General features: G+C 35.2%; 1 protein-coding gene across 1 annotated transcript; it reads left to right on the plus strand.

The window, feature by feature from the left end:
• The first annotated feature begins 8,200 nt into the window (after positions 1–8,200).
• On the plus strand, positions 8,201–15,620 carry LOC109164149 (GDT1-like protein 5). The gene is made up of 12 exons (XM_019312936.1): positions 8,201–8,409; positions 8,502–8,570; positions 10,937–10,996; positions 11,102–11,149; positions 11,878–11,963; positions 12,098–12,134; positions 12,201–12,257; positions 13,527–13,595; positions 13,678–13,722; positions 13,816–13,877; positions 14,969–15,041; positions 15,120–15,620. Exons 1-12 carry the CDS (start codon positions 8,389–8,391, stop codon positions 15,186–15,188), a joined length of 696 nt encoding a protein of 231 aa, XP_019168481.1. The 5' UTR covers positions 8,201–8,388; the 3' UTR covers positions 15,189–15,620.
• The last annotated feature ends 9,539 nt before the right edge of the window (positions 15,621–25,159 follow it).

The raw sequence follows: 25,159 nt of genomic DNA on the forward strand, positions 1-25,159 counted from the left end.
GAAAGCTGCTGGGAATCCATCAGGCCCCGGGGCCTTGTAAGGTTTCATGCCCGAGATAGCTTTATGAACCTCATCTTTCGTGACCTGCCTGTTGAACATGCACCAATCAATAGCAGATAATTGAGGGAAAGCCGCCTCGAAGTCCCCTCCCAAAAAAACTTCCTCACTTCTGGCGAAGAGGTTAGCATAAAAGTTCTGAACAAGGTTTTTAATATCGCTTTCCTCCGTTATCCAAGTTCCTTGGTCATCTAGCAACCTCGTAATTTTGTTCCTTGACTTGCGGATCGTTGCAGCCGCGTGGTAATAAGCGGTATTCCTGTCTCCCAACACTATCCATTCCTCACGGGATCTCTGAAACCACAACAGTTCCTCCTGGTACAAGGTGTCTTCTAGTTCTTCCCGGAGCTTCACTTCGAGCTTGATCAGACCTCTGTGATAGCCCCCTTCTAGCTTGCTCTGAATACCCCCCAACCTGGTGAGAAGGATCCTTTTGCGTCTGAAAATATTCCCAAATTCGGTCCTATTCCACTCAGCTAGCTTGTTTGCTAGGAAAAAGGTATTGCTTGGAATCTCTTGGCCATTATCCCATGTCTGGTCCACCACTTTTTGCATATCTGGGTGTGTGAACCAGGCCGCTTGGAACAGGAATCGAGGTGGCGTAGCCCTGAGCCTATCTCCTTCGGTTTTAATCAGAATTGGGGCATGATCTAACGCAACTCGGGGCAGGTGGATGACATGTGCCTCTGGGAAGATAATCCTCCAATCCGTGTTGCACATAGCCTTGTCAAGACGAGCGCCCTTGATACGGTCACTTGTCCCGTCTTTGACCCAAGTCAGCTTCGGCCCAGAAAAACCCAGATCAATAAGCCCCTCCTCCTGAATCCAGCAATTGAAGTCCGAACTGCGCTGGGAAGAGAAAGAGGCATAGTTCATAGTATCCTCCCGTTGTGTGACGGTGTTAAAATCCCCCGCTACCAGCCAGGATCCCATGATAGACCTATTTGATTGTCTTAGGTCCCGCCATAGACGCCGGCGAAGGTGGTGAGCCGGACTCCCATAGACCGGGGCAAAAAACCACGGTTGGAGTCCCCCTCTGACGACCTGCAAAAGAATAAATTACGGATGAGTAAAGAGTACTTTAATTTGTACCGGGTCTTTCCAGAAGACCCAGATGCCTCCGCTGAAGCCTAAGGCTTCGACACGAACCCAATCGGAGAAGCCTAATTTCGAATAAATCGTGTTGGCTTGCGCGCCTGACACTTTCGGTTCAAACAGCCCCAGGATGCACGGCTTGTGCATTTGCAACAAGGTTTTAAGGGTACGATGGAACCGTCTTCCACTCGCCCCTTGGCAATTCCAAAGCAGGCAATCCATAAACACTTAAACAAAAAGGATAAGGCAAAGACCAAACCGTGAAAACGAGGACACAACACCAGAATGGCCAACACGCTCATCTGGCACTTAGTGCCCTCTCACTCTCTCGGTTCGCCCCCGGCCCGTCAAGGTCCATAACCACATCGCCTTCGTTGTCGAGATTCTCCGGTGGGTCAGCATGGTGTTCTTTGGTGTTTTGCCAGACTGGCGATGGTAAATCTTCTGCCGTCTCGCCCAAGAACACCCGCGAAGAGCTGATCACTAGCCCGCCTTGCTCTCCCCGTATGACCACGTGTTCGTCTTCCTCTGATGCGCGCCTCGTCCCTGCTACCCCAGCACGCCGGATTCTCGCAGATGATTCTCCTCCTCTCGCCGGTGTCTTATGCACACCATCTGGTTCATTGTCGATCTGTTTCCCTAAGGCAATCACATTTGGCCTTCTCTGTTTCCCGTTTTGCGCCGGAGCTGACGCCTGATTCCGCACCTCTGCCTCCTCCCTTGCGGCCGAACCAGCTTCGTTGATCCCCAGGCCATCGTCAAGCTCCTCCACTCGTTCCTCGATGTTACCCCATTATCCCCCTGAAATGCCAAAGGTGCAAATCTAGATACCTAAATACCTCCATCATTGTTCGAATGTGCGTGTTGGCCTCGGTCTCCTGTTCCCTTCTGGTTCTTACCTGTCTGTGCTCTGTTCCGAGGACACCGACTAGGCGCTATCATCCATGCCCCAAACGGAGCATCTCCAACATGGACCTTCTGGTTTTCAGCTGCCTTGCTAGTCACTGTGGCCTTGGTCTGCCCCGCTGCCACCTCACCATGGTCATTTTCCGATTGGGGCGCTGGTTTGTGTGTCGTCGGACAAGTCTCCGGCGCATGGCCGTAGACTCCGCATGTAAAGCAAACCAGGTGGATGCCTTCATAGGCCACCGATCTGACTTGGCCTTTGTACTTAAATTTCGATATAAGAGGTTTCGTTATATCGACTTCCACGCAGATTCTGGCGAACATTCCCCTCGACACCAAGCTCGTAGCTTGATCCACTCGGATCGATCTTCCGATCTTGTTCCCCAACTTCCTAAGAAAGATAATGTTATAGTACTCAGCAGATATACAAGGAATTCGAGCTCATACCAGAACTTTCTGCGCGTTGTCGGTGTATGGATCGAAGTTAGGTTTCCATGGCATCACTATGAGGTAGTGGTCCATCACCATCCACGGTCCTTCGAACATTGCAAATTCCATGTCGTCCTTCGATCCGAAACGTACGAGAAAGTAATCGTTCGCGATGGCAATGAGGTCTATGCTTCCGTTTGGCCGCCACATCAGATTAAGTCGCCTAAGGAGGTACGCATACCCCACACGCCTCCCCATTACCTTGATAATGAGCGTCTGCCTCCAAGGTGCACGGATCACGTCTAGCTCCTCCTGAGTCATTTGAATCGTGGGGCACAGTGGGTCGTCCTCTTCTTCGTCACCTCCCTCCTCTGGATTCTCGTCCATCTCTTCGCCCAAAGGTGGGCTTGGGGGAATCGCCTGGCCAGTCACACTCTGCGCGTAAGTCCTCTGAGACGTCGCCGGTACCTGCACAGAAACGGATAGCGTTAGAGGAGGTGTCGCATCCGCTGCCCCCGCGTCACCCTCGACCATCTCCTCCACCGGAGTTTCATTGACAAGATCCACATCCACCCGCTTGTCTCCATCATCTGCCACGTCCATCCCTTGGCCCACCGGTTCCCCGGTAGAGCGTTTGTGCTTCTTCGTGCTCCGCTCAAGGAAATCACGATCTTCCTCCGAACGTTGGCTTGGGAGCATTTCGAAAAACCGCCCCAAGTAGTTAATATGATTGGCTTAATTATATATATTTTTTATTTTTTAAAAACAATTATTATTATTATTATTATTTTGAATGCTACTGGCTCTATTACAATGTAGTATCTGTTCATATACTTTCTCAACCTACTGAAACACAAAGAACCAATAACGCCTCCACAGAGGCTCGAACTCACAACTTTTCAAATGAAATTCCAACCCGGGTACCAAGACTATTATTATTATTATTATTATTATTATTATTATTATTATTATTATTATTATTATTATTATTATTATTATTATTATTATTATTAAATATATGTATACCCTTATGTCATTTTACATGCTAATCTAAACAGTTAATTTTTTCAAATATCTTTTTACCCACCGTTGATATAATTCGCTGGTCAAATCTGCTAACGCTAATCGCTAACTGCTGATTGTCAAACAAGGACATTGCGAGGTAATTCTCACTTCAATTTGTTGTGTGATTTGAATACTCTCTTTGTCAACAAATCCCTCAAGTAGTTAATATGATTGGCTTTATTAATTATAATTTTTTAATTTTTTCATGGTATTAATAAAATACTTGGTAAATAAATATATAGCATTATTTTGTATTTTAACTTTGATATTTAATTAAAAAATAGTGCACAAAAAAGATAATAGACAATGTAGTGAATATAATCAATTGATGAATTTGAATGCAAAGAATTTTTACATTGGAGAAATATAAAGACAATATAACTAATAAAATTATTTCTCTTAATTAATTTATTGATAATGAATAATTTTTTTTTAATAAAGACATTGTAGGGACAATGTAGCGAATATAATCAATTGATGAATTTGAATGTTAAATTTGCGTATTTAAATAGGCAATTTTAAGTTTACAAATGCAAGATAATATAGTCAAGATTGATTATAATTGTCAATAAAATAATTGTATAGGTATGGTTGAAATCAAATACGGGACATAAGAGAGCAAATAAAAATTAGGGCATAAAATATTAAATATATACTAATATTGAATATCTAACTGCTGATTGCCAAACAAGGACATTGCGAGATAGTTTCCAACTTCAAATTGTTGTGTGATTTGAATATGATTGGCATAATTATATATTTTTTTTATTTTATTCATTAAGGATAAATTAGGAAATCTTAAGGAAAAATTAAAATCTGATTAATCTGAGCCATTCATTTGATTAAAAAATTTGACCGCCATTTTTTCTACCCATTATAGGCCTAACTCTCTTGGGCTCTTATTAGTATACTAGTTTTTTATGCGCATTGCGCGATTGGGATAATGCCCAATGTTTTATTTTAATAAGTAATTTAAAGTATATCAAGGCAATATTATATTGAAATTGTTCATGCATAGATAATTGAATGTTGAATTTGTGTATTTAAATATGTAATTTTAAGTTTACAAATGCAAGATAATATAGTCAGGATTGATTATAATTGTCAATAAAATAATTGTATAAGTATTATTGAAACCTAATACGGGACATAAGGGAGAGCAAATAAAAATTAGGGCATAAAATATCCAATATATATATACTAATATTGAAGAGCTAACTGCTAATTGCCAAACAAGGACATTACGAGATAGTTTCCCACCTCAATTTGTTGTGTGATTTGAATACTCTTTTTTGTAAATAAATCTCCCAAGTAGTTAATATGATTGGCTTAATTATATATTTTTTTTAAATTTTTTAAAAAATTATTATTATGATTATTATTATTATTATTATTATTATTATTATTATTATTATTATTATTATTATTATTATTCTATGTATATCCTTAGGTCATTTTACATGTTAATCTAAACAGCTAATTTTTTGAAATATCTTTTTATCAACTGTTGATATAATTCGCTGCGCTCAAATATGCTAACTGTTGATTGTCAAACAAGGACAGTGCGAGGTAGTTCTCACTTCAATTTGTTGTGTGATTTGAATACTCTCTTTGTCAACAAATTCCTCAAGTAGTTAATATAATTGACTTTATTAATTATATTTTAAAAATATTTTCATGGTATTAATAAAATACTTGGTAAATAAATATATTGCACTATTTTGTATTATAACTTTGATATTTAATTAAAAAATAGTGCACAAAAAAGATAATAGACAATGTAGTGATATAATCAATTGATGAATTTGAATATAAAGAATTTTTACATTGGATAAATATAAAGACAATATAACTAATAAAATTATTTCTCTTAATTAATTTATTGATAAAGAATAATTTTTTTAATAAAGACATTGTAGGGACAATATAGCGAATATAATCAATTGATGAATTTGAATGTACAGAATTTTTATATTGGAGAAAAATAAAGAAAATAGAATTAATGAAATTATTTCTCTTATTTAATTTATTGATAATGCATATTTTTTTTTTTAATAAAGACATTGTAGACACATAATTCAAAATTAAAGAAATGCATATGTATTATTTTTTGTTGTAGCTACTAAATTATTATTTTTAATTTAGTAAGAGTAAAAAAGAGTACTAATTATGACAATTTTGATTGGGATGATGTTCGAACCTAAGACCTTTCTTATTGAAATCAATGAGTACGTTAACGGTGAACTAACAGAAAATTAACGGAGAAGATAATATTTAACGGAAAAGTTAACGGATAATCATATAATTAAGGATAAATTAGTAAATCTCAAGAAAAAATTAAAATCTGATCAAATCTGAGCCATTCATTTGATTAAAAAATTTGACCGCCATTTTTTCTACCCATTATAGGCCTAACTCTCTTGGGCTCTTATTAGTATAGTAGATAGATAGTAGATTATTAGTATAGTAGATATAGTAGATAGTAGATTTACATTATTATTATTATTATTTAGAATAATTTAAATATCTAAAATCTAAATAAATTTAAAATTTTAATATAATGTATTAATATTGGGCACCTATTTTCTGCGCATCGCACATAAAAAGAATAATAGTATATTAATATATAGATTTCTCATTCTGAAATTCAACACAAAGCTCAGTTCTGGACTTCTGGTGGGCAAAAACATTCATAGCATTCAAACATTTCCATCAATCCAAATATCCAATGGAATTTCAATTTTCTAACATTCAAAAAAAAAAAAAAATCATAGAAATCCTACTATCTCCAAAGTCCAAACAAACATATTTTTTTAAAGACATCTTAAACCTACCTAGCTAGTGGCTACCTGCTGGGCTACCGCTACCGTTTGGTATGCAAGTAAAACGATTTGTCATCTGTTAGGGGAAGAATCAATTTCTCAGGCGGTATTGGTGGTGAATGGTATAAGTTTCAAGTTATCTCTAATTCTATGCACTTCTGCATATTCAGGGCTTGAGAATGAGACATCATTTGTGACACTATGTCGTTGGGGCGTTGGGAAAACAGAATGTCAGGTTTTGCCATACTCAATTAATTAGGTCCTAATTATTATAAAAGAGAAGTGATTTGGAGAAAAACTGATGAGTTTCAAGATTAATTGTAGATTTTTTTTTTATTTCTTATAATAATTAGGTTAAAAATAAATATTGGACCCTCTAAAAATTGAGGTCATGTCCTCTTATACCACTTGTTAGGATCGATATGAGTTCACAACACCTAATTATAATAACAACTTCGACTGAAAATATTGAGAATATTTCTAGTGTAAAAGTTAGAAAAAATCATACACATAATAATTTTAAAGAAGAATTTTTTGTATTGACAAAAAGAATTTAATGATATTAATTGAAGAATTGTCTGTATTGGTATTGAATGGGAAGAATCAATTTAATAATGATATTATAGGTTTCAAGTAATCTTTGAATTTTGAAGAAGAATTTTCTAAGGATACTTTGCTATACTAAGCTTTGCTATCTAATGAGATGGGGGAGGGGGCGGAGATTTTAATTCCATGAAAATGGGAGAATTTACAATTCCTTTCAACTGAACAAGAGAATTTGGTGGCCTTTGAAATTATGTGGGAAGGAAATTTAAATTCCCTTCAACCAAACGCCCTGTTAATGCAACCTGACTTATTATTATTTTTTGATCAGGAAGGAGGGGGGACCCAGGTCTTAGACTTATAGTTGCCTCTCAGAGGACCCGACTTATTATTTAATGCAAATCTACCCCTTACACAATTCTTTAAGGATTAATATTTGATGTACCGTCGGTGTATAGATGCTATACACTGGCGGTGAATGATAAGCTGACACATCATTAAAAACTAAAATTGATATTAATTGAGTCTTTTTTTTTTTTTTTATTACAAAATATCTAAGATTTGTATTTTTTAGGAAACTTCTTTTATTTATAATTAACAATATATATATACTTTCCTAAACATATTTATTACTTAATTATTATATATATCTAATTATCTAATTATTATTATTATTAAGTAATAAATATGTTTAGGAAAGTATATATATTTTGTTAATTAGAAATATAGGAAGTTTCCTAGAAGACACAAATTTTAGATATTTTACATAAAAGGACTCAATTAGTATTGATTTTAGTTTTTAATGACGTGTCATCTCCTCATTCACTGTCGGTGTATAACATCTATATTTATTAGCATGACAGAACTTTCTTATTAGCACGACAGAACTTTCTCTTGACGTATATAAAATTATTAAATATTTTTTTGTTAAATAAATTTATTAAATATTATTTTGTAATTGAGGACACTTAAAGCAATCACAATAGTTTGAATTTTTTTCACACGCCCAAATCTGGGCGTGAATAGTGCGCCTGACGTGCTGCTGACGATTTTTTTTTTTAAATTCACAAGTCCCACAAAAAACTTATTTTATAAGAAAAACTCAATTTTCTTTCTCTTATCTTCTCGTTCTTCCACGTAAGCATAAAAAACTCTTAAAAAATAAAATTGAGAATACCACTTTAATATTTTCTATTTGCTTTAATAAAGGATACCAATACCAATAATTTCTATTGCTTTTAACAGTCCAACACGCCTCAAAGTCAGACCCACCTGATCAAACACTCGGGCGCCTATATATGGGTGGTGCTTCCCCTTTACTGCCTCGCTTTTACTAGATTCCAATTTTCAAGACTCGGCGGATCCCCCGAGTCAACACAGTACGGAAAAGGCTTCAAAATCCCAATACGTACACACAACGCTCTCAGTTCTGTGGTTATTCCAGCAGTCCCGTTTGTTCGCAGCTACGGAGATGAGTCTCTCCGTCGCACAGGTGACTTATCCGAGCTGTAGAGCTGACGTTTATTTGTATTGCTGATTCTTTTGCTTTGTTGATCGAGTACTTTTGTTATGGGGATTGATTAGGGTTTCACGAAGTCGCTGGCGATGACTGTGCTCTCCGAAATCGGGGACAAGACGTTCTTCGCAGCTGCGGTGAGTTTGATTCTATGTTTTGCCTTTTTATGGTCAACGGAAGTAAACATCTTTGATGATTGAATTTGGCATTCTGAGAGTTGATTGGATTCAATTATTTCGGAGAAAATAAATAACAACTTGAGATTCATGTATAATTGGAACTTGGAAGTGACTGGTATCAGTGTATCACTTGCTTTTCTGCTTTATCTATATCATGGTGCAGGAAATGTTAGTTTAAAAATCTGCTCTTGAGGATTAGATTCTGAATGATAAATGGAGCAAGATAAGTTCACAAAAAGATTAGATTCTCCAACAGAAAGCTTTATTTAAATTCTTTTGCCTGTTCATTATTCTGTTCAATTTGTAATGAATATCGAGGAAATTTAAAAAGTAAAAAATAAAAAATAAAAATTAGTGAACATATTAAGAAATCAATCAATCAGTTATCTATTCCTTTCTTAAGAAAGAACAAAGAGGATAACCAAAAAAAATTCCAGCTTGTGAAATAAGTCACCTGACATTTGTGAACTCTGTTAAAGCTACATACTGTCACTGTGAACTTCCCCTTTTTGAAATAAATTTAATTTTGCAGACATTCCAATAGTGGTAATTTACTTTAAAAAGCTTTGACATGATTTTTTAAATTATATGGAGTAGTTGATTCCTGTTCCTCTTCAGTTTTCAATCAGATAGGAGATTTTCTGAAAGAGTTTTTGAAATCCTTAGCTTTAGATACCCATTTTGATTCAGATTCCAATGTTTGAATCATAAAGCCCTAAGGGGTTTATGAAAATCTAGGGGGCGTTTACTAATAGGAAATTTTCAAGAATTTCCGAAAACTGAAAATTGAAAACAAGCAAAGTGTTTACTAGGGCCTGTTCCCATTTTCAAAACTGAGAATTAATTTCCCTTCTTGCAAGAATTTTGAAACACAAAGCAAAGTTGTTTTCAAAAGTGAAAACTAACGGGTGAACAGTACCCAGTACGTACTATCGAATCCTGGCAGACTCTTTTTCTTCTTTCTTCCTTTTCTTCTTTCTTCTAAATACATTATGATTGTAACTCCAATATGGCGTCTATTTAGCAAAAATACAAAAACAAATATGGCGTCTATTTTTGTAAATCCAAAACAAATTACTACATTTTCAAGATTTTAGATGGGCAAATTATTGTGTGGACCATGGTCCACACAATGTTATGTGAACCATAACAAAAAGTACATTTTTAATATACTAAATGTCATTACTTTTGTATACAATATAATGTACACTCAAAACAAAAATAATGTACATTCCTTGAATATAATGTACATTATTTTTATATTGAATGTACATTATTTTTGTACTGAATGTACATTATTTTACAGTAGACAAAATATGATCCACACAACTTGTATGGACCATGGTCCAGTGGTCCACACAATAATGATTGGGTAACCTTCCAGTAAATATATGTTCTCACTTCTCTCATGCCAATGATCGTGGGAGGCCTATTAATTTCAATTATTTAACTTGGCGTAATTTAGTACTTCTTGAGTATATTATTTTTCTCAATTGAATATGTTATTACTACGTTATTGAAGGTGATTACCTAAATGCACCCGGTTTTTTGGCAAATGCACTATGAACAAATTATAATCATTGATGGTGTACTCAATTTTATTTGCAATGTTTTGTAATCACACTTTGTCACGAAACAACTTATTTTAAATTATTGCAATCAATATTTTGTAATGACCTTTTAATTTGTCACGAAATAACTTATAAATATATGTATCTAGTACATATTTAATTTAGTAAGTGGAGAATAGATTTCGAAAATAAGTACAGGTAAACAAGTTTTCAATTTCAGTTTTCAAAAACAGAGAATAGAAAACAGAGAATTTTCAAAAACAGAGAATAGAAAACAGAGAACAATTTTCTGTTAGTAAACGGGCCCCTATTTTCTCACTTTGTTACAAATTCAAGACATTCCAATATTTTTATGTGGTAATTTACTTTAAAAAGCTTTGACATGATTTTTTAAATTATATGGAGTAGTTGATTGACTTGATTCCTGTTCCTGTTCAGTTTTCAATCAGATAGGAGATTTTCTGAAAGAGTTTTTGAAATCCTTAACTTTAGATACCCATTTTGATTCAGATTCCAATGTTTGAATCATAAAGCCATAAGGGTTTTATGAAAACCTAATTTCTCACTTCGTTACAAATTCAAGACATCACTTGACTAAACTTGAGATTTTAATCCAATTGCAAAATTGTAAATTATGCTAATATCTAAAAATACTACTCCGTATAATGCTAAATTCTTAACTTGTTTATGAGTACTGTCACTGTCACCTATTTTATGTTCATTACAATGTTAAATTATTATTATTTTTTCTAGATATTGGCAATGCGTCATCCAAGGAGACTTGTCTTGGCAGGTTGCCTTTCAGCTTTAATTGTAAGTTTTTATTTTGTTCTTTCTATCCATTTTTGCTCATTGGTTCACCTAGTCTGTATTTTTTTTGAGCTTAACTATCATAACAAAAATTTACCCTTTTTGTAGGTGATGACCATTCTATCTGCTGTTGTTGGTTGGGCTGCTCCCAATTTGGTAATCTTTCTTTTAGTTTTATGCTGTTCTGTTTCTTCTTGCTAAAATTATATTAAGGTATTGAATGTACTTTAATAGAAGAAATATCCAGGTAGTGTTGCTAGAATGCCACTTTAGACACTTTATCATGGAGTATTAATAACAATAATAAATACTGATAATGTTAAAACAAGAGAAGTCTAAATAGTGAGACAGATATTTCATACTTGAGTGTTTAATGACTTTAATCAATGTTTCATCTCCACTTCAATAAGGATTGTAATGGGTTTCACTATTATGTATGTATGTTGTCTACAAGACTTAAAATTTAGAACCTCTAAATAATGAAACAAATGTATTTCTTGTTTCATATGAGTAAATGTGTAATTCATTTGGATATTTTACTTCTTCAATGATACATTTCCACACACAGTGTGTGTGTGTGTATTTGCATTGATATGTTGATGTTGCATGTCTGTCCAAAGTCTAGATGAGCTCTTGGCTTGCCATAGTAGATTCTGATTTGTATAGTTAATAGAACAAATTGCCACTGCGATTACAGTATTACACTGCAGAACAAGGCTGTCTTTTAAATCATAGACACTATAGATTGCAGCCTAGCCACTCATTTGTTCTCACAAGGTGAAATGATGCATTAGTTTATGCAGCAGCTTTTATTACTTTATGTCATTACTTTCTCCTCTCTGATGTAACTATTTATATAAATAAATATCCAAATTGTATTGCAGATCTCTCGAAAATGGACTCATCATATTACAAGTATATTGTTTTTGGGGTTTGGGCTATGGTCATTATGGGATGCCTTTAATGATGGGTAACAGTTTTTTTGCTCTCTTTTTCTCTTTTTTTTTTTTTTTGGGTTAAATAATTTCTTACTAATCATTTTTTAATATGGTTGAAATGTATAACAGTATATGCCATTGATTTCCTAATTATATTTTACAACAGGGAGTCTGAAGAATTGGCTGAAGTCGAAGCAGAACTGGTTTGTATTTTTCTTCTGACAACTTCCCTACTAGGGGTTTAGTTTTTCTAACTACTCTGTTAATAGGATGCTGATCTCAAAGCAAATGGCGGAGCAGCCAAAAACGGGGATAAGGACAATAAGGTAAGCTGAAAACACTAACGTTATCTGCAGTAACTAACTTCCCTTCTGATGTAATTGCAAACCACTTAAAATAAACAGAAGAGGATTGTAAAATACAAAGCCACACTACTCATCATTTGCAGTATTGATTAAATGTTTCACCATTAACATGCTATGTGAAGTTATAAATGCATAATTGCAAAATACTACTGAATATTTATCACTGTTCCAGTGTTACTTTGTTATGGATGCCTAGATCTGCTTATGGGCATGAAATTTCTGGTGTTAGGTGAAAATCTTTTATTGTTTTTAAAGCCCAAGTAAGAGTTATAATAAGGACAATAAAGGGGTTATCAACTATATATAGAGGTACTGAGAAGTACCCTGGGGTTTCCTTATTTTAAGGCCTTTTGACTTGCTCTAACCAAATTTTTCGTACTTTTGGAATTTTGGTTTTTTTTTTTTTTTAAATATGTTTTTGTTTTGTTTTGTTTTTGATTCCCTAACTATATCCAAATGCTTTTTTTTTTTTTTTGTAAATTTCACTTCATATATACATTTATTTTTAATTTTATTATTAGTAAGTTTGCTAAAGCATATGGCTCAGTGTGATATTCGGGGTTTCTTTGATAGAAATAAAATGTTTTTATAACATAGTGATTTAAATTGTCCTGAGGACCTCTTTAGCTAGCTCATCTTAGAAATTCCAGGATGTTTTAAAATTTGAAATTCAGTGGAAGCTTGCCTTTTTAGAATATCTCTGCAAATATTTTTGTGATCCCTTGTGTCTTATGTTTTGAACTGAAATAAACAAAAACCAAGTGTAGCAACTAGCAACCTGGAATGCTGAGTTTCTATCTTGGAAGAAATGAGAGAAAATACATCATAATGACAAGAATTCTAATGGCTAACCTCCAGATCCTCAAGTACAACAATTCGGGGCATTTCTGTAATAACAGACTCATCGTCTGCTTCACATGGCATTGTATTATTTAACCAGCCTAATGGCTTTATTAATGGAAACAGCATCGTCTTGGACTTCCGCCCTTATTCCTTTATTTTCCTTTCTAGCCCGCTACATTTTATCATTTCTTTCCGACCCCTGGTCGTAACACTCAAATAGATAGGCAATATTGGTTTCCATGTTTTTCTTTAAAGATGAAGCATGCTCTTTTGAGTTTTGACAGACTAATAAGATGTGCAATTTTTGCCGCTTCTTTAGTATATATTCTGTTTTACTAGATGGACTGCTTTTATTATACGTCATAACAACTTGTATGCTTCTTCTAGGACATTGACGATTTGAAAAAGCAGAGGAGGCCACTGCTAACTCAATTTTTCTCACCGATTCTTCTAAAGGTTACTGTTAGATTTGTCACGAATTTCAACAGAGGCCTACTAATGGTAATTAAATAACATACCTTGTGTCTTTACTCTGCAGGCATTTTCGATTACCTTTTTTGGAGAATGGGGTGACAAGAGCCAGGTATGTATTGAAGATGGCATGCACACATATATAGCTGCATACTTTGGCAGTGTTTGCAAATTGCAACACTGACTATGTGAGTGCTTTTTACAGATTGCCACCATTGGTCTGGCTGCAGATGAGAACCCATTGGGTGTTGTTCTTGGAGGAATCCTGTAAGTTAACCTTATTTAATCTTTACTTATTGAGAGATTCCAAACCTTCACTCCTTAACATTCCCTTTGTCATGTGGAATTGTAAGACATGGGTAGTAGTGAACCTGGGAAAGGATTGGATATAGGAATTAGTTTTTTAATTAATGTTAATTTAATCTAAATAAAATATACTCTATACCTTGGTTTTCCATGTGAATGATTTTTCCTTCCATGTAGTAAAGAAAAGAGGGTATGCACTGTAATTACGATTTCTAAGGAATGACAAATTTGAATGAATTTAAAATTTTCCTTGTACCACATGCTATGTACCTATGTTTAAATTTTAAAGTAGAATTCTATCTTGTCTATTTTCTCTGACCCTATGATTAGTTATAATAAGGTCTAGGGATGGCCACAGGGTGGGGAATATGTTGGGGGCATATTCTCCACCAATTATACAATGGACCAAGGTCTACCTTGCATTATAGACTTTGGTCCAAAATAACCTTCAGATTATGTGTCTGTATTCCGTACCTGTAGTTAAGCATTTATGCGCCTATAAATAAATTGAAGGTAGATAACATGTTAACTAAAGACACAAACTGTTAACCGTAGATACAAAATGCAAGATGGACCTTGGTCCATGGTATAACAACTGCATATTCTCCACCCCAACCTAAACCCCCCACACTGGTAGGGATGTAAATCTTAGCCTAAAACCGATGGGTTGGCCCGATAAGATAAAAATTTTTTAGGGTTAGAGCTTAAATATTTTAGCCTGATAAAATATCAGCTCGATAAACCAAAATCGATAAGGCTGAAATTTAGTGGGCTAGCCCGATAGACGGAGCCACTTAAGGCTAGTCTTCGTTACAGAAGTGATGTGGAACGAAATATACTGGAGTTTTATATGTAAGACTGGGGAATCAGGTCCCTGTCGGGTCAAGCGACAATTGGCTTCCCTATTTGATTAGAAAGATACAACAAATAGAATGGACAATCAAAAATATCTCTAGATAACACTGGATATAAACTTATTACTCTGTACTTATTCTGTAATCAATTTAACCTCATAATCTTACTGTAAATTTCTGTTGATTTGTTATTGTTAGTGGACAAGCTTTATGTACTATTGCTGCTGTATTGGGGGGAAAGAGCTTGGCATCTCAGATTTCTGAGAGAGCAGTAAGTAATTTGATTTGCTTTCCTATACATGACTTAGCTCCGAATCATCCATGACACTGAAGTTCTTGAATAATGCAGATTGCCCTTGCTGGTGGAGTTCTTTTCATTGTGTTTGGCATTCAGTCCCTCCTTTCACCAGTTCACTAAGAATGGCTGTGACTAGTATTTATCAGCAATCACATATTATGGTCAGCCAAAATGCTATAAACTAGTTAGAAAAAAAATATTACATTTTATTATCCTTGTCCTATGATGATCATAGATAGAAGTGTGTGTTTGACAAATCGAACCGCCATTTTTTTTCTTGTTATAAACTGAAAATTAGTTCCATTTTGTTGTCCTTGTTCTCTGACGATCATATATAGAAGTGTGTGCTTGCACAAATTGGACTGCCATTTTTTTCTTGTTATAAAGTGAAAATTATGGCAAAGATTTTCCGGACATTTTGTAATCACTGGCACTTTTGTAGAGTGTGTGCGTTGTCTTATGGTGTATGTTTTCTAGTTTACCTGCATATGGTGCTGTGATCGCTATGTTTTACAACCTTTTAACAAGCATGAAGTGTATTTTCTTGTACCATTGTTCTGCTCTTATGCTGTAAAAGCAAATGACAATAAATCTATTTACTTCACTAGTCATTGAATTGTGTTGGTTTTTATACGAATTAATGACTTGTACTGTCTATGAGAGCCTCGCTTTATTGTTCTTGGTCTAAATTCCACAAATATCTTGGAGTTCACCAAAATGTGGTGAGTTATAAGACAATTTTTCATCATTGTTGGATTATTGGTTCAGGAGTGCTAGTGATTATAACCTTTAGATTTAGAGTTAAATAATCAGGACTTAATTAACATTTTGGTCCCTCAATTGTTTTCCAAAGTTCCTATTGAATTGTATAGAATAGAGGTTTTCTCTTGCGTGCAAGGGGTGCACATTAAATTCTAAGATGAGCCTGAAAAGGCTTGACTTCTGTGTACGCCGGTACTTTTGGAAATTTGACTGGCATTACGGGCTAAATTATGTCAAATTTTCATATAATTTTTTCAAACTCAGAGCCATAATCCAAAAGCTAAAACTGTGTCGGTCATTACTCGGTTGAGTTAACCATTCGGTCACTACTTGGTTGAGTTGACCATTCGATTTGACCAAATGGTTTACCACTCGTAACATTCAGGCAACGATTCGTGGGTACCACTCAAATCACCATTCGTTGGTACTGCTTGAACTATTCTTTGGAGTACCGTTCTGGAAGTGTTAATTCTGATTCGTGGGAATTAATTCCAATTTATTTCTAAAGAATTAACTGTTGTAACTGCTCTGTTGAATTTCAGATTAAGTTGTCTGCTATGTGGGAATTAATTTCGAATTAATTTCAATTTATTTCTTAATTTCGAATTAATTTCAATTTATTTCTAAAGAATTAACCGTTGTAACGGCAGATTAAGTTGTCTGGGGGTTTACATATCTGATTTATTCAGATTTTAAATGTCATTGTTAAATGCTATTTATTTCATCTTCTCCTACAAATAGCCTTGGTATTGGGGAGATTTTGGGTGAGCTGATTTTTGAACTTGCAAAATCATTATTTTCTCTCTTCTCTCGAAATTGTTTTCATACAAAAGAAATTCTGCCAACACTTTTATAAATTGTACGGATTGCTCGCCCGGTGTTCTCGTTCGTCGGACCTTTCGTTTGAGTGCTTAAACGTAAGGTCGTAATCCGTTTTATCATGGGAGACTGACGCTACCTCTCTTAGCACCCTTGGAAGGTAGCGAATCGATTTGAAGGATAGTGCATGTACACACGACTCAGATTTCTGTTTCTTCTCGTTGGATTTAAATCTCATGTTTAAGAAACCCTTTCTCGTTTTATATATTTTTATATAAATAGCACCAAAAAATACACTAACACATCCAAAAAAAAAAAAAAAAAACACCAAAAAATAAACTAACACATCCAAAAAAATACACCATATAACTCACCACCCTAATGGTGTATTTCTGAACACTGTATGGTGCTTTTACTCACACTTAATGGTGTGTTTTTTATGATGCAAACATAATTTGTGTGTGTTTTTTGTGGTGTATTTTCTAACGTTGAATGTGTATATGTGCTGAACTATTGATGACGCTGCACCGCCGCACATTAAACACCTGTCGCACCTGAACCTTACTCTCTCTCTCTCTCTATATATATATATATATATATATATATATATATATATATATATATATATATCAAAATTGTTTTGATTTAATTTTCTATAAATTAAATACCATATTTACGTATAAATATATATTTTATATATATTTTGTGTATTGACTTATTCACCAGCACCAACAATCTTAAAATCAAAATTTTTAGTGAATTAAATCGAAGCATGAATGTTGCTCGTGGTGCACATTCGTATGGTCGGAGTGGCAACGTAGTTGCTGATTTTGTAATCCCGGTAAACTTTAGTTCAGGGACCGATGGTGACATTAAAGGGTATATCCCTACGATGAAGGTGCTGTGACCATACCAAGTGGCTTGGTCGAAAGCCCGTGGAAATTCAAAGACTTGAATTTCAAAGGTTGGCAACTTAAAATGTTGTTCAACCTATTGATTCTCGGCATGTCATGGTTCTTGACATAGATGGTTCGTAGTGGAAAGGAACGTGAGTCTAATGCTCAAATTGTTAGTGTAGTGAGTGATTGGAAATATTTTGTTTTCCTATGCCTAAACTACATTTAAAATGATTTGTGTGACTCGGTGTACATTGAAAATAGCTAAAGAGCTATGTGAATCTTTGGACCTGAAGTATATATAAGAGTGATGACGTTAAGGCAAAGATATTTGTCGTTAGCCGATTCCTTAGATACAAGATGGTGGATTCCAGGATTGTCCTAAGTCAAGTAGACAAAGGAAAGTGAAGCCTTTCAAGTTGACCAAGTTTCCATTTGTTGCCTTTGGGCAAGAAGGACTTCAAGCATTACGAGAAACAATTCCACATAAAATGCTTCTATTGTGGCATTATGGGCCACAAGTCGGCTGATTGTAAAGCACCTAAGAGGAAGAATAATAATTCTGAATCTAACGTGGTGCAGGTCAATAAAAAAGAGTCTGAAATCATCCCCTCGATAATGTTGACCGAGGTAAACCTGGTTGGTTCGAACCAAACAGCATGGTTCATTAATATGGGTGCGACACGACATATTTATTCCAACCGTGAGTTGTTTACTACCTTCGAGACGACTAATAGTGAGAAGGTATAGATGGGGAATTCTACTCAGTCTGCTGTGGAAGCCATGGGCAAAGTGGTTCTCAAGATGATCTATGGGAAAGAGCTGACTCTTAACAATGTCTTGTATGTACCGGAGCTACGAAAGAACTTAGTTTCTGGTTCATTATTGAACAAGAATGGTTTCCGATTAGTGTTTGAGTTAGACAATGTTGTTTTGGCGAAATCAGGAGTGTGTGTAGGCAAGGGTTATGTACTAGATGGGCTTTTTAAGCTCGATGTAATAGCCATGATTAATAGAAATGTTAGTAATTCAGCCGACTTACTTGAGTCTTCGTGTTTGTGGCATGGCAGACTAGTCATGTTAATTTGAATGCTATACGTAGATTAATTAACTTGGACCATAAATTTCCTACATTTCAAATTAACGATAAGCACAACTGTGAAATTTGTGTTGAGGCAAAACAAATGAAAATTCCTTTTAAATCGATTGAAAGAAAAATGGAACCACTTGAGTTAATCCATAGTGATGTATGTGATTTTAGATCAATACAAATACACAGTGGTAATAAATATTTTATCACGTTTATCGATGATAGCACACGATACTGTTATGAGTATTTGCTTAAGAGCAAAGGCGAAACCGTCGATAAATTCATTCTTTATAAGAATGAGGTGGAAAACCAACGTAATCGGTGAATTAAGAAGGTTAGAAGCAATCTAGGTAGTGAGTATGAAGCACCTATTGGTGACTTCTGTGCGTGCGAGTGTAGGTATCATACACGAGTGTATGTCACCTTACGCACCTCAATCGAGTGGTGTTGCCGAATGGAAAAGTCGCACATTGAAATAAATGATGAATGCGGTGTTTATAAGTTCGGGCCTACCTCAAAGTATGGGGGGTGAGGCGGTTTTGTCAAGAAATTACCTTTCAAATAAGGTTCCCCGCAAAAAGCTCGATAAGACTTCTTATAAGCTGTGGAACGGTAGGAAACCGTCCTACCAGTACCTGAAAGTGTGAGGGTGTCTTGCCAAAGTATTGGTGCCAACACCTAAGAAAATAAAGATAGGTCCTAAAACGGTAAACTGTATCTTTATTGGCTATGCACATAACAGTAGTGTGTATTGGTTCTTAGTACACGAGTCTCATAATCTGGACATACATAAGAACACGATAATTGAATTGAGGAATGCATAGTTCTTTGAAGATGTATTTCCGTGTAGGTCTAGTGAGGGACCTAGTACATCGAAACGGACATTCGATTAGGATGTGGATAATAACAGTGGAGGGTCTGAAAAAGAACCCGAGCTCGAAGTTAGACATAGCAAGCGAACTAGGATTGAAACATCATTTGGTCCAGATTTTGTGACGTACATGTTAGAATGTGATACGCATATTCTAACTTGTTTACTAGAAAATGAACTGGATTTTCTGATATGCTTGTTAGAAACCGAGTCTCGAACGCATGTAGAGAAGCTGTGACTTCTACAGAAGGACCAATGTGGAAAGAGGCAATAAAAAGTGAAGTGGATTCTATCCTACAAAATCACACGTGGGAATTGGTTGATCTTCCTCCGTGTAGTACACCCTTGGGATTCAAATGGTTCTTTAGACGAAAGTTGAAACCTGATGGTTCCATTGAGAAGTATAAAGCTAGACTTGTAATTAAAGGTTACAGGTAACACAAGGGCCTTAATTACTTTGATACCTATTCTCCTGTGACGAGAATAAATTTCATAAGGATGATTCTTGCCATAGCCGCAATGCGGAATTTGGAAGTTCATTAGATGGATGTGAAAACAGCTTTCTTGAATGGCGAGTTAGATCAAGGAATTTATATGGAACAACCCAAGGGTTTTGTGGTTCTGGGCCAAGAGAAGAAAGTCTGTAAATTGGTTAAATCGTTATATGGTTTAAAACAAGCGCCTAAGTAGTGACACGAGAAGTTTAACCATGCGATGTTAACCAATGAGTTTAATATAAATGAAAGTGACAAGTGTGTGTACGTTAAGGAAACAATAGACAGTTATGTCATTCTTTGTTTATATGTGGATGATATACTCATCGTGGGTAGTAACGATTGAATGATCAAATCTACCAAGGACATGTTAAATTCGAGATTTGACATGAAGGATATGGGTTTGGCGAATTTAGTCCTCGGGATTAAATTCGTGAGAAGACCGAATGGTCTAGTGTTAAGCCAATCTCATTATATTGATTAAATCCTTGCAAAGTTTAATAAGGATGATTATCATGTGGCTAGGACGCCGTTAGATGGTAACGCACATCTGTCCAAAAATCACGGAAAGTGTATTTAATTTCTCAAGTAGAATACACTAGAATTATTGAAAGTTTAATGTATCTAATGAGTTGTACCAGGCTAAATATTACCTTTGCGGTTAGTAAACTCAGTAGATATACGAGTAACCTAGTGATGGTCATTGGAAAGCAATAGTGAGAGTTATGAGATAATTGAAGTATACTCGTGACTAGGGAATGCACTATACGAGATATCCTGTTGTACTTGAAGGGTATAGCGACGCTAACTGGATATCAGATATTAAGGACTCTAAGTCCACAAGTGGCTACGTGTTTACGTTAGCTGGTGCAGTCGTTTCATGAAAATCCTCGAAACAAACTGTGATAGCCCAGATCAACGATGGAATTTGAGCTGATAGCCTTAGACAAATGTTGTGAAGATGCTGAATGGCTACGCCATTTTCTCGAGGATATTCCTAGTTGGGATAAATCTGTACCTCCAATTAGTGCGCATTGTGATAATCAAGACATTTGAAACATAGGGCAAGCAACACTAACAATGCTTCTAAACCCTTGCCCCTCAACAAACCTAAAGAGAAGCTCATCTCTATTATTACCATCTCATACAAAGCTTTCCTAATGGTCTCTTGATTAAAAAATCAGGTCCCCAAAACCCCTTTTGAACCTTCTATTGCGGAGGTTGAAACAATATTACACATGAGAAGTGGGAGGATGTCCACATGCACTAATGATTTTCATCTATAAGAATGGACATCAGTAAACAAATAACCACAACACCACATAAATATAAATAGTCATACAATATGTCAATATGCATCAACATAAATTCACATAAAGAAAATTTAGATTCCACCATAAATTCCATAATTAATCAGAATTGATTAATTGAATCATCATATTCATATATATGGAATTGTCCCCATTCAATCATATAGTGGTACAGACATACAATATGCATCAACATAAATCCACATAAAGTAGATTAAGCTTCCACCATAAACTTCATAATCAAAATTTATTAATTGAGTCATCATATACATGGAATTGTCCAAAATTTAGGACTCATACAATCACACAGACATACAATATGGATCAACATAAATCCACTTAAAGCGGATTAGGGTTATTAGAATTCCACCATAAATTTCATAATCAGAATTCATTACTTGAATGTTGAATCATCATATACATGGAATTGCCCAAAATTGAAGGTTCATACAATCAGACAACATATTTTCAACAGTCCAACATTAAAATAGAATTAGAGAAATACACAATATATCCATAATTGGATTGACAGAATTTAATCACAATTTCATCATTCATTCAGAATAATGAAACATTCATATATATATATATATATATATATATATATATATATATATATATATATATATAGATTCCGGATCAGGTGAGGACCTATCCTTAGGTGAGGACGTGAGGACTAATTTGATCCTTTCATTTAATTAAGCCAACGGCTGTGATTTAATTATATGCAATGAATTTAATTTTTCGTACTCAGTTTATTGTGAATTCGTACTCAGTTTGTTGTGCATTCATTCTCAGTTTGTTGTGCATTCATTCTCAGTTTGTTGTGCATTCTGTGTTTGTTTGTTGTGCATTCTGTCCCAGTTTGGTGTGCATTCATAGTGTGATTGTTGTGCATCCGTCCCACTTTTTTTGGCAGCGCGTTTTTATTTTTTCATAGCCTTTAGATCACTCAAAATGAATGATCTGGATTAGTCCTCACGTCCTCACCTAAGGATAGGTCTTCACCTGATCCGGAACCGATATATATATATATATATATATATATATATATATATATATATATATATATATATATATATATATATACATACATACATGTACATATATATATATATACATGTACATACATGTACATATACATACATGTACATATATATATACATGTACATATATATACATATACATACATGTACATATATATATATATATATATATATATATATATATATATATATATATATATATATATATATATATATATATATATATATATATATATAGGCTGCGAATTCGGTGCACCCCCTATATTAGATGAGGTCTCATCACAACCATTAAGTTACTAGAATTTGATGGATGTGATTGAATGAGATATGTTAGATAATTAAGGTTAGAATTTAAAAATAAGGATAAAAGAGTCATTGTAATAGTGTTGTTAATTATGGCTAAAATAAATTAGTAATATTTAGCATAATATTAGATGGAATAAGAGTGGTAACAAATAGAAAGCATCTGTGGATGAGATACGAACATGTAGTAGTAGCAGGGTTGTAAAAATCGGTCTAGGCGCTAGGCGCCTCTAGACCGTAGCGATTTCCCTCCTAGGCGGCCGCCTATGTTACCGGCCGCCTAGGCGTCCGCCTAGCGCCTAACTCGGCCGATTTGGCCACCTAGCGTCTAAGTTAGTCGAGTTAACCAGATCGGCTCGGCCTATTTTTTTAATTATATGTGTGTGTGTCTGTGTGCGCGAGCATACATATATATAATATGACATATATACACTCGTAGACTAGTTTGATACTTTGAATCTTTGGATGATTGAAATATTTGAGTATTTTTAATTTTTAATATTGTTTTAATAATTTTTTTTTTGAAAACCATTGTTTTGATGTTATGACTTATGAATTATCATTAATTCATTTATTTGGATGTGTTATTTGATTAAATGTTGAAAACAACCTCATTAAAATTGTCAAACTGCAAGTCTACCACTGTTTTTTTGGCGCCCGCCTAGCGCCACCTAGATTCCGCCTAAGCGCCGCCTAGACTGCCTAGGCGCTGTCCGGGCGCCCGACTAGCGCCTAGCGCATACTGCAACCATGAGTAGTAGTACGGAAATTTAGTGTTGTAGTGTTTGGGGTCTGTGCGTCTTGTAATGGCGTGTGCGTGTTCCTGTAATTTGACATTCAAGGAGTTAAAGAATTATTAGGGGTATGGTTGAATGCATGTTGTTTGCCCGAATATGGAAGAAATTAACTAAATGGGTAGAAGTGGTTTGTTATTGTTTGGGCGTCACGGGAGTAGTATTAGGGGTCTGTGCGTTTGGGATTGTGGTCTGTACGTTTGCTTGTTATAGTGTGTGCGTGTTACTGTTGTGGCGTGTGCGTTTTGTTGAATTGGAGGTGTAAAATCTTTTTCCTGTAATTCGAGATCCAAGGAGCTAAGTTATTATTGGGGGTATGCTTTAATGTATGTTGTTTGCCCGGATATGGAAGAAATTAACTAAATAGGTAGAAGTGGTTTGTTATTTTTGGGCGTCACAGGAGCAGTATTGCGGGTCTGTGCGTTTGGAATTGTGGTCTGTGTGTCTACTTGTAAGGGTGTGTGTGTGTTACTGTTGTGGCGTGTGCGTTTTGGTGAATTGGAGGTGTAAAATGTTTTTCCTGAAATTCGAGATCCAAGGAGCTAAGTTATTATTGCGGATATGGTTGAATGCATGTGGTTTGACCGTATATGGAAGAAAATTACTGAATGGGTAGAAGTAGGGGGGTCTGTGCGTTTTTAATTATGGAGTGTGCGTATTCATGTAGTGGTCTGTGCGTGTCGTGGATTCGGTTAGTGCATGTTGGGTAAATTCATTTTGGTAGCAGATGTTTAATTGTCGGGCAATGGAGAAGCGTGTGCGTAATGATGATGGGGCGTGCGCATTTACGCGAATGATTTAAACACATTACACATGTAATGAATTGTTGGCAAGAAAACAACCATTTAATTAAATTGAGAAGAAAACCAACTTTTGGAGGCAATTGATTTAAACAAATTATACATGTAATGAATTGTTGGCAAGAAAGCAACCATTTAATTAAATTGAGTCACTTCAATTACATCTTGGTTGTGTGAAAGCCTAAATGTCATCCATTAACAACCAATATTCTAGGCAAAAATGGTGAAATGTACACCTTGGCAGATAAAAGAGATAAAAGAGTATCTGGCTCTCTCTTCATATGCAGGTCATGATCAATAGAGAAGAGCCAATCTTTCTGTATACAATTTCAAAAGCTTTGAATATCTCAGCCTCATAAAATTCATACTTCTTATAAGCCTCCATCTTCTTTTTCCAAGTCTCTTTGCTCATTGCCCTGAAGGCATGAACTACTATAAGAAACTTGTATCTCCATGGGTTAAACCCCATTCCCTGGAGGTTGCAAAATCATGAATTGCAGTGCAGGATGAATTCCAAACATGAATTGCAGTGCAGGTATAGGCAATACATTTAGCAAAATATTTAAATTGCATTTAAGCTTGTTGAATTCAACTTTAAAACTGAGGCCCATTGTTGAAACCCACAGTTTATGTGAAGCCATAGCTCTATAACACCTTAACAGCACAATCAAAACCACCAAAAAACAACTGGAATAAGGTGAGCAACATCACATACTATCCATTATTCTTCATTGTCCAATAACAGTAATCTATTGATTTTCAGGTCCATAATTCAATACATAATCTAATCATAGGCAGCCATTTACAGCAAACAAGAACAACCCCAACAGGAAACAATCACAAAGACTCAATCTTTTCTTGCCTACACAAACACTCTTATAAGCAAAAAATTTAAACTCACTGGTA

This window comes from Ipomoea nil, unplaced genomic scaffold (genome assembly GCF_001879475.1).
Source record: "Ipomoea nil cultivar Tokyo-kokei standard unplaced genomic scaffold, Asagao_1.1 scaffold3056, whole genome shotgun sequence".
In the NCBI taxonomy this organism is placed as follows: Eukaryota; Viridiplantae; Streptophyta; class Magnoliopsida; order Solanales; family Convolvulaceae; genus Ipomoea; species Ipomoea nil.

Coding starts and splice junctions, on each gene's coding strand:
- LOC109164149 (XM_019312936.1), top strand. CDS start 8,389: ATGAGTCTCTCCGTCGCACAG. Junction 11,150..11,877: donor GTTGGGCTGCTCCCAATTTG/GTAATCTTTCTT, acceptor ATTGTATTGCAG/ATCTCTCGAAAATGGACTCA. Junction 15,042..15,119: donor CTCAGATTTCTGAGAGAGCA/GTAAGTAATTTG, acceptor TGAATAATGCAG/ATTGCCCTTGCTGGTGGAGT.